The following is a 10,878-nucleotide window of genomic DNA, read 5'->3' on the forward strand; positions in this document are numbered from 1 at the left end:
CTCAGTAACATCCTGAGTACCACGCTTTAGCGAAGCAACTCTGTGTTCGCTTCACACTCTGACGGGATGTGAAGACGACATTTGAGATCTGTAAGTCGCTAGGACCATACATTTCCGTAGATATATTATTGGGGGCAGGAAGCAACACGAATCCTATCCTATAGAAAAGGGATAGGTGTGCTTTTAACTTTGAAGGTTTGGTCGCTTGAGGCGCGTTCCTTTTCTTTAGCCTAGAAGTTATGGAACTAACTTTGATAGGTTAGGTCAGGTGGTGGTTTTAGCTTCGGTGCCCTCAGAAGTATGGTCATATGGTCTAGTCACATTGTGGTCACGCCCCCGTTGACAGATCATCTAGAGCGCACCAGCATTACAGGTTCTCTACCTCGCTGGCAACTCTAGTAACGCAGAAGCAGACTTTGGTGACAGTAATCACGAAGTCGGCTATTGCTAACAGGTGAGGAACCAAGATCTATATCATCTACTTAATTTAGTTTCCCAAAAAATCCTATTCTGTCTCTTCCCACCATACCGAAGGTGGGATTCAGCTATATATATATCTGTCAGGTAAGTTTCATGAACAAAATGTTATTGTTATAATACAATTAAGTTTGTTCATACTTACCTGCAGATATATAATTAAATGCCCACCCACCTCCCCTCAGGAGACAGTGGCACTGATAAAATAGAATAGAAAATGGGATATAGTTCCTGATATCCACCTCCCACGGCGGGTAATGGGTACTACCACCTGGCCGCCCACTGCGTGTGCCGCGAATTTTTAAATTCTGTCGGACTTCAGAAAATACAGCTATATATATATCTGCCAGGTAAGTATGAACAAACTTAATTGTATTATAACAATAACATTTTTTAGTAAATTTTATTTTCAAAAACATTTTCCGTGCTATTTTTACAATTTGTAGTTCACAGTGCCATAAAACGATGAACAAACTTGTCCAATAACCAATCTTAACATTCTTTCATATCAGTAACATTCCTAGATATGTTTATTTACACATAAACTGTTGAAAACAGTCCATAACTCACTTGGACCTATCCTGAATTATTTTTATGAATTGTGGTTCACAGTGTCATAGAAGCAATGAACTAAATTGTCAATATAAACCAATCTGAAAATTTTTTAGCATTATTGCCTCAGCATATGTTTATTTAGACTTTAAACAGTTGAAAACTGTTTATAACTAAAATTTTATAATTCCTTGAAATTCAGCAGTCAGCATGCTCCCTCAGTGGGAAATTGTTTGTAGCACTTTTTCCTTCTCTCGGGGTTGTTAGTGCAAGTCAAGTTATGGTTTGTATGTGTTCCCTATGTGACTTGTATGGTAATAAGTAAGTACAGGCAGTCTCCGGTTATCGGCAATCTGGTTTTATGGGGCTTGTCTAGCACCATAAAATCAGCAATTTATGGCGCCATAACGGGACGAGTTCCAGTTATCGCCTTATGGCGCCATAGTGGTTCGTATGGCGCGACATAAGGGTGCTTATGGCGCCATAAGGGTGCTGATAACTAGTTATCAATGCCATTATGACGCCATAAATCACTGAGTTTCAGCTAATGGCAGTTTTCGCTTATCGGCACACCCCCAGGAATCCGACCCCCGCCCATAACCGGGGACTGCCTGTAGGGAAAATTATGTTGTGGGATATATTGTAGTTCTATTGTAACCAATGTATTCACAATGGTGTTTTACTTCACAAGCCTGGTATTTTTTGAGAAATTATTCATATACTAAATTGCACTCTGAAACTAATACATGGTGAAGAATTTTTGAGGACCCGTCCTGTTCTCTTGTAAATGCAAGTTTAAGTTTTCTGAAAATGAAAGATTACATGATTAGTTTAAGGTTTGGTTTTTCCCTTTAAAAAGGCAAATGATGATTATCAAATTTGTCAATTTACTGTGTTCATCTTTGTTTTTGCAAGTAAACATACACAAATTTTCCTTTACAGAAGAAGAGATCCGTAGAAAGTTGCAGGCACTAACTCAGGATGTTTCTTCTGGGTCAACTAAGCTAGGAGATATTTGCAATGAAAAAGATGAATTAATTGCAGAAAATCAAGACACTAAAAGGCAGATGAAAAATTATCAGGCTCGGGTAGAAGCTGCTCAGGTAATTTTATTGTACGTTAGGTTAAGGGGGCCGGCCTGCTAATGCCATTTTTTAAGGATAGGACTTTGATATTCATACCACTTAATAAGGTGACTTGGGACTTCTCCAAACCACATATGATTTTTGCCTCTGACCTTCAGTTTTGTGATGCCAGGGCAATTTATCCCGAAAATAACCATTTTTCAAATTCTATCTCCTCCCTTGATATTTAATATTAAGACCTAGGATTACTACCTGATGTAGACCTCCAATCGAATGGGGAGTTTTTTTTCTAAAAGTCATTTTTTTGCTAGATATGAATTTTTCAATATAGTAAAAAAATAAACCCTATAAATCAGGAGAAAAAAATTTATAAAAAAAAGACGAAACAAAAATGGGAAAAAAGGGCTCTATTTGATTGTTTTATAATGTCTTTCTGAGTTATATACCAAATTCCAATGTTATAGTTTTAAAACTAAGTGAGAAGATAGATTTTGAAGGTCAATAAATATAGTTTTGAGATACGGGCGTTCAAAGTTTTCCTTCGTATTTCTATAAAGACAATGTTAATAAATAATGATTATTATGAACGTTTATTTCTTTTTTGTGTATTAATAAACCAAAACTATTTTTTTTATCATAATTTAATCATAAATGATGATCCCTTCGCTCATATATCGTAGCCTGGGGCACTGCTTGAGGCAAGATGGGGCACTCCTTCCTACGCAATTCTCTCTCTCCCCTTCACTAACTCGGCTTATTACAGCGAATTTTCTTCTTCTGTATGTTAGCGAGATGTTTTTCCTTGTTTTTTCCTCTTTGGCATGATGAAATTCTTGCCGAAACAAAGATAAACAAACGTAAATGCAAGAGAAAGTCGGAGGTGAAACTCGAAGGTGTACTCTCTTTTTACAAAGACAATTTAATAAATCCTGATTATTATGAATTTCATATTCCATTTTGGGTATTAAAAAACCACAACTATGTTATTTATCATAAATGAAGATCTCTTTGCTCAAAGATCGTAGCCTTGGGCACAGTGTGACGTGTGCTGTCAGGGAACCCTTACTACGCAACCCTCCCCTCTCTCTTCACTAACTACGCGTATATTATGATATTCTGTAATAATACTTGAGCAATTTTTCTTTGTCTGTATGTTAGCGAGATGTTTTCCTTGTCTTTTCCTCATTGGCATGATGAAATTCTTGCCGAAACATACATAAACATACGTAAAAGCAAGCGAATGTCAGAGGTGAAATCGAACGTGTAGACTACTTGAAGTTTGTGCTCGCACTGATGGTTGGACTTGGTAGCTGACTGAAGTGAAGTCTCCCTTCTCGACTCGGGGAATGTCTACAGATGCCATTTCTCCCAATTTCTTTGACAATAATTATCAAAATTTACGATAATGAAAGAAATATTGCATTTTCTTGTACGGATCAGTCTTTTAGGCTTATTGAGTTACGTTAACTAATTACCCTGTAACTACGAAAGTAAGAGGAATTTTGACGAAATACTTCGTATACGTATTCTCAATTGCCATATGAACCTCCATGAATTTTTTCATGACTGCATTTTTCGCCCTATACCACCATATATAGAGGTTCTGGCCAGCCCCCTTAAGATATTGTCTTATTACTCTATAATAAACAGATCTCTGAATCATTTGTGGCCTCATAGGGTTGGCCCAAAATTTAAGAAGTGAAAATTGGTGGATGACAAGGAAGTTGGACAGCCATGTGTGAAAAGACTAAATGCAGTTGATGACAATTAGAAGGAAGAAAGCAGTGCAACTGGGTGATGAGAGAAAGCTGTTAGGAACATTTTATGCTTTACAACCTACAGGCAAGAAACTTTAAGTGTAGAGTTATTTTCTCATTCTTGATTTGAGAATTTGGATTGCTTAGTTTCTCAAAAAAGGACATAGCCGATGAAAGGAGCCTGTAACCCCGGAGGGTAGAACTCGAAGTCTTCAAGCCTTGGAGTACCGCAACCCTCGAGGGTTAACATTCCGTTTACGTAAGGGCCGTAGTTTGCCACCCTCCAAGGATTACCCGGGTGGAAAGGAGGGAGAGTGCATTGACGTCTTGTTTGTGTAAGATCATGGAAAAAATGGTGAACACACGATCGATGTGGTACTTGGCCTGCTCAGTGTGGTTTTCGGAGTAAGCACTCCACAACTGATGTATTGGTACAAATGGAATCTTCAATATGTGAAGCTTTTGCCAACAAGCAGCATCACATCACTGTTTTCTTTGATCTAGAGAATGCTTATGATACAACATGGAGATATGGCATTTTGAGGGTCCTTTATGAATGTAACCTAAGAGGCAATTTGCCCCTCTTTATTAAGGCTTTTTTAAAAAAATAGGCTATTTCAGGCTCAGGTTGGAGCAACATTGTCAGATGTGTTCAATCAAGAAGGAGTACCACAAGGAAGTGTTTTTAAGTGTAACCTTGTTCGCCTTGGTAATCAATGGGGTTTCTAAATTAATTCCCCCCAGATATAACATATACCCTTTTTTTTGATGACCTATCGATTTCCTTGCAGCATCAAGGATGGAGTGGCTGAACGCCGTCTTCAGCTCTGCATTGATAATATAGTAAAGTGGGCTGAGGTTAATGGTTTTAGATTTTCTGCCAGTAAAACGGTAACGATGCACTTTTGTTGTATAAGGGGAATCCACCCTGATGCAGATCTGTTCATTCATAGGCAGAGAATTCCATGTGTTGGTGAAACAAGGTTTCTTGGCTTGATTTTTGATAGCAAGCAGACCTGGATTCCACATCTGAAATATATTAAGGTAAAATGGTTGAAAGCAGTGAATTTGCTGAAAGTCCTGTCTCACACTTCGTGGGGTGCAGACCAAACTCAGATGTTGAGGTTAGATAAAGCCTTGGTGTTTTCAAAATTAAGTTATGGGTGAGAGGTGTACACTTCTGCGAAGCCAAATGGCCTTAAAATGCTCAACTCAATTCATCATGGAAGAGTACGGTTGTGTACAGGAGCATTTAAATCATCTCCAACCGAGAGCATGCTTGTAGATGCTGATGAGGTGCCACTGGATCTTCATTACAAGCATCTGCTGGTTTGGAGCTGGTATAGATTCCAGAGGCTACCAAAGTCTTTAACCAGCATTTGTATGAGAAATGAAAGGCATTGGCAGTTTTATGAAAGTCACCCGAAGCAACCTCATCCATTCGCTTTTAGAGTAAATTTTATTGTCCGAGAATTAAATGTGCCAAGAATCGAGATTTTACCAGAAAAATATTCAGTTAGTCCCCCCTGGAACTTTCCAGAAGTAAAATTCTGTAGATATTTTAATTTTACCAAGACAGAATTGTCCAGTGAGGCCATGCGGTCAATATTTTTAGAACACTCTTTACAACATGATGACTCCACTGCAGTTTTCACGGATGGCTCAAAGTCAGATGCTGGCGTCGGCTTTGGTGTAGCCTTCCCTGATGTAGAGAGAAGCGGCAGGTTATCATCTGTTGCATCGATTTTTACAGCTGAATTATTTGGAATTTTAAAGGGTTTAAAGGAAGTTTTAATTCTGAATGAAAATAATTTTATCATATATTGTGACTCTAGAAGTGTTCTTCAGTCGCTGGAATCTTTTAACCCTTTAAACTCTCTGATTTTAGATATATTTGAATGGCTGCTTTTACTGAAAAGAAGAGGGAAAGAAATAAAGTTCTGTTGGGTGCCTTCCCATGTTGGGATGGCTGGGAATGAGAAAGCTGACCAACTTGCGATCAGCTCCCCAGAACCCACAAGATGCCTACTACCATATCGGGATTTGTATCCTCTAATAGGTCAGAGAATTAAAAAATGTTGGCAGTCCCAGTGGGAGGATATTTTAACTAATCAAAAATGCGTAGTATCACGTCATCAGTGTCTCCTTGGTCATATCCGTATATGCCAAGGAGACAAGAAACGATATTGTGTAGATTGAGGATTGGACAAACAGGACTCACCCATGGGTTCTTGATGTCCCGTGAAAATCCTCCATTTTGCAATGATTGTACTGTGCCCCTGACTGTGAGACATTTGCTGGTTGAATGACCCAGACTTGGGAATTTGGGACATAGGTTCCTATCTTGGGGATGTGATAGAGGAGGTAATTTTATCCTATCTAAAATTCTTGGAAAGGATTGTAATATAGAGCAGGTATATATCTTTCTGAGGAAGTCTGGCCTCCTCAACCAAATTTAAATTATACATAGATTGTCTGTGTAAGAACTTATACATGTGAACAAAATTTTTATATACATATATTTATTGATATTTTTATATGAAATTTATTTAAAATTTAATTTTTTCTATTTAATTTATTTCGGTGTCAATTACCCAGATGTTGTGACGTCAGATTTAATAGGCACAATCAATCAATCATTACTGAAAAGCTCTCCGCTTTCATTGGAACTCCGACTTCTCACCGAACAGCAATGAAGTAGCGGCTTAGCGTTTTCAGTCCTGTGTAAAACAACAGGGATTAAGAGGTCTTCACGGGTTGGTGTCATTGGCGGGACTTTTCTACGTTCAGAACCTTGAGAGTTAACTTCTCTTGATTCAGCTGTGAAGACGTAGGTCTGCATTCACCTATCACCTTCATCTTCAATGGCACATAGTATTGTTTCTCCTTAGTTGAGATTCAACTACTATGAGAACTTCTGTCTTGCCATCAGGGACCTCGGTGTCTAGAAGGCAATTGACTTTCGTCTGTTGGGCACATGCCCTGAGAGAATCATCATCTCGCCTTCCGGCATCGGTGGCAACAGATAGACAATTTGTATGGTTTCTCGGCATAACCCTTCAAAAGGCGAGTGTCACGTGATTACGCCTCGGATGCATGGACAGCTCGCCTCACACAACCAAACGCAGTCAGTCGGCAGCTGTCGAAGCGTCCAAGACCGTCACGAGCTACGCTGTGGACTTTGTATTGGTTGTTCCAGATCAGTTATTACTTTGTCCTACTGGCGTGTTCCGGTACCCATAACTATCGACACCCACCATTGAGTGTCGGTGTCTTTATCCACTGCGGAGACTAAGAGACTTCGCCGCAGTGGGAAACGAGACCGCAAGAGACTTCGCTGCAGTGGGATACGAGACCGCGAGACACTTCGCTGCAGACAGGTACACCAGTATGGGTACTGGACATCACTCCGAAGAATATGTCGGACAGGAAGATGGATAGGTCATTGTGACCATATCCTTCTTTCCCTTCGGAACTGCCCATAGGTCCTTGGAACTTCATTTCCCTGGACCTGTGGTGGATGCTTGCAAGATGCGTTTGCTTACCCAGCTCCTTGAGAGGACAAGTTGCATCTTGTCCGTGGTGTGCAGTTGTAGAGGTAAGAAGGATGCGAGAGTGACTGGCTCTCCCCCTTCCATGCCTCATCTCTCCATTTCTCATCCTTTGGGTTGAGGATAGGACTCGAACTCACACTGGCTGGTCGGACGATTGATGCGGTAAGCCTATACATATGCATCCTTTTTATGTTTCTTATTAGAATCATAGAAGCAATTCTGCTCCTTCCTCTATCCAGGGGAGGAAGGAGACTGACAATAATGCAAACCCTTCCCAGAACTTTGCATTAATGTCTCCAACACCAATATTCTTCACAGCCCTTTTTCGGATGAGTCATGATCCCTTACTCATTTCGAAAAGCCCCAGAAATCTGACCCTTGATCACGCAGCTCCTATACTCCGATCAAGTTGTCAGAGGCAACAGGGCACTCCTCGCTCTTATGACCAGGAGGAGTAGCCTAGATGCGCAGAACTCCAGTCAGTTCTAGAGGCTCACTCCGATTCCTCCCACCAATCAGTGAGTCTCCTATTGTTAAAGGACTGAAAGGTTTGTATTACGTATCGGAACAAATCACAATTTGTCGAAAATTGTATTTTTCCTAACTATACAAACCTGAGGTCCTTGAACAAATATGCCCACCTCATACCACCCCTCAATGTGAACCTGGGCTGAAAGGCAAGTGGAGTGTTTACATCCGGGCAGGCTAGCCTGCCCCACGGTAGTTACTGCCTAACCACCTTGTTCAAGATTCAACGGCCGTAATACCAGCTACGCCGTAAGTACATTCCAATTCCTATTGTTAAAGGACCTCAGGTTTGTATAGTTAGGAAAAATACAATTTTTGACAAATTGTGATTTTAACAAGCTTTAAACAACAGCTGATCTGAGACCAATGACCAGAAAGGGAGCAATAGAAGTGACTAGCTGTTCCAATACAGTGGGCCCTCCGTATTCGCGTTCTCCGGATTCGCCGATTTTTCTCTGGACCTTATCTACCCATTATTTGCTGAGAATTCGCCTATTTGCGGGATTTTCCGACGATAAATAATCACTAATTAGTGTGTTTTGATGTTATTTTCATGCCTAAATACATTTTTATGATATAAAAATGATTTACTAATTTTAGAATATTAATACTGATCAATATTGTTTTAGTAGGTTTAATAAGATTAAATGATATCACATAATAACTAATAATTCTCTCTCTCTCTCTCTTACAGAGATGTAGTATGCTTTTTGTATGATAAATGATTTAATAATTTTCAAATATTAATATTAGTGTAAAGAGCAATCACTTCAATAAAGAAAACAGTGAATTAGTAAGTTTGTTCATGAAAATTACCTGTCAGATATATATATAGCTGTATTTTCTGAAGTCCGACAGAATTTTAAAAACTCCGACAAACGCAGTGGTCGGCCAGGTTGGTTAGTTAACCCATTCCCGCCGCTGGGAGGCGGGTATCAGGAACCATTCCCATTTTCTATTCATAATTTTTCTGTCGCCAGTGCTGGAAACACCTGTTTCCAGTACCTCCGTCTTAGATTTTGGAAACTTCATTGCCGCTAAGTATCCTAAATGTCTTTTAATTTATTTACTTGGATTTGTGGCTAGGCATACGCTATCTTAAATTGATTGAATTTGATTCATTTTTGCATAAGATATCTGAATCTAGTTAGGCTAGTTTCAGAGGGTGTTGTCTGCAAAGATAGGGTGTGGCTACCGAAAGCTTCGGTAGATCCGCACTTGGATGCACGAGGGGTATGAGTCTTGCTTCTTTGTTGAGATTTGTCATGTAAGGAGTGTGAGACTTTGTCTAATTCCGTAAGTGGAAGACGTATGATTTGTGTAGTACAATTAATCAGTAAACATGTCTAATTCCGTAAGGAAAACGTTATGATTCATATGTACGCAATTAATCAGAAATAAACAAAAGTCAGGGTAGTGAACCTGCTAACCTTCCTGTAGACTTTTTTTTTTTTTTGCCGTAACCCTGTAGTATGGCCTACGGGTTATGAATATGTCTGCGAGGGGTGATCGCTCTCCTCATTGTTGTGAAGAGTGCTACTTCTGTTATTGTTTCTCATAACCCTGTAATGTGCCTTCGGGCCCTAAACAGTGTCTGTAGAGGTTATTGCCCTTTCTCTAATACTCTTTCGATTCGTATTTTAGAATCGAAAGTGCTTGCTTTAGAGAGCAATAGTGAAGTGGCTAAGTGCAGTGACAGTGCCCCTTGTGTAGTGGAGGGTGCGTCAGATCGGCCTTATTTCGCCTCTAGGCCGGGACCTCTGCTTGACTCCCAGGACCCGGGGAGAGAGCATGTCGAAAGCCGAAGGAGGGTTACGAGGAACCCCCACCGATCTGGCGTGCCTTCGGCAGTTTCTGATGAAAACCATCCCCAGACTGCCTAAGTGCGTGCACGAGCACGAATCCTGAAGGATTGCTTCTCGTCTCCGAAGCGTCCTCCCCGCGCAGGGGTTTGGAGCTTTCGGAAGGACTCGCACCCTCTAAATAGAAGCTTTATAGAGAGGACGCTTCACGTCCTCTCTCTCTCTCGTTATGAGTTCCAGTGAGAAGTAAGAAGGCGAACGTCACCTGATCACGTGTACGTCTTTCCACCGAGAAATATGAAAGAAGTCTTAGTAGCAGGACACTTTTGAGAGCGCGACGTCCGAGCTTTGTTACTGTGAGAATAAGAAGGCGTTCCCTCGCCCCTCGTATTCTCACACGATCAACCCTTCTCCTGAGACTGTTTCGTGCAGTCGGATTTCTCTCCGAGATGTATCTCGCTTGTTTTGACGCCTGTCAGGAGCGTGACGCTTTTCTGCACGCTTCTTTTGACGCTCGGCTTGGACGGGACGTTCGGATGGACGCCAAGCGCGCACCAGTGGACGCCGAGCGCACGCCAGTGGACGCCGAGCGCGCGCACCAGCGCACGCCAGGTGTGTCGCCTGGCTGAACGTTTCTGTTGAACTCTTCAAGCTCTTGTTTACGATTTGGGCCTCAAGAATTTTTTACCTCTACCTTCGGTGATACCTTATACCTCACATGCAAAGAATGTGAAGTAAGCAGTGCTTCGGAGGAAGCTTAAAGTGAACAGACAACTTCGTCTTCGAAACCCAGCAAGACCTCGGGTTTCGTGAATTCAAGAGGTCTCTGTCAATATTATATTGCTTTTCGCAAAGGTGGATGGAGTTAAGGGAAGATCTCGTTTTCTCTACCGCAGTCAAGACTTAGCGATAAGGCAGTTACGGGTTATGTAAAGACTCGATGTCCTGCACGTCAGGACTCTCGGCAACGTTCAGTAGGATTCTTGCAAAGGCACTCATCAAAAGGACGCTCTTCAGGAAAGCGCAAGACAGGACTTCCTTTGCCATACTGCCAGTAAATTTTAAGCTTTAGCAGGCATTAGTTGTGATACGGGAGAGGAAGCTGGTTGGAGAGTTTCTTCCT

The 10,878-nt window shown here is 41.0% G+C and overlaps 1 protein-coding gene across 1 annotated transcript in view; it reads left to right on the top strand.

The window, feature by feature from the left end:
• The window catches only part of LOC135208610 (structural maintenance of chromosomes protein 5-like), a 357,310-nt gene that overhangs the window by 236,965 nt on the left and 109,467 nt on the right, over positions 1–10,878 (top strand). Inside the window, exon 10 of the mRNA XM_064240976.1 lies at positions 1,972–2,132. Coding sequence (XP_064097046.1) covers positions 1,972–2,132 — 161 coding nt within the window. The remainder of the gene's footprint in view (positions 1–1,971; positions 2,133–10,878) is intronic.

The sequence above is a fragment of the Macrobrachium nipponense genome, chromosome 35, assembly GCF_015104395.2.
Source record: "Macrobrachium nipponense isolate FS-2020 chromosome 35, ASM1510439v2, whole genome shotgun sequence".
Taxonomy (NCBI): domain Eukaryota; kingdom Metazoa; phylum Arthropoda; class Malacostraca; order Decapoda; family Palaemonidae; genus Macrobrachium; species Macrobrachium nipponense.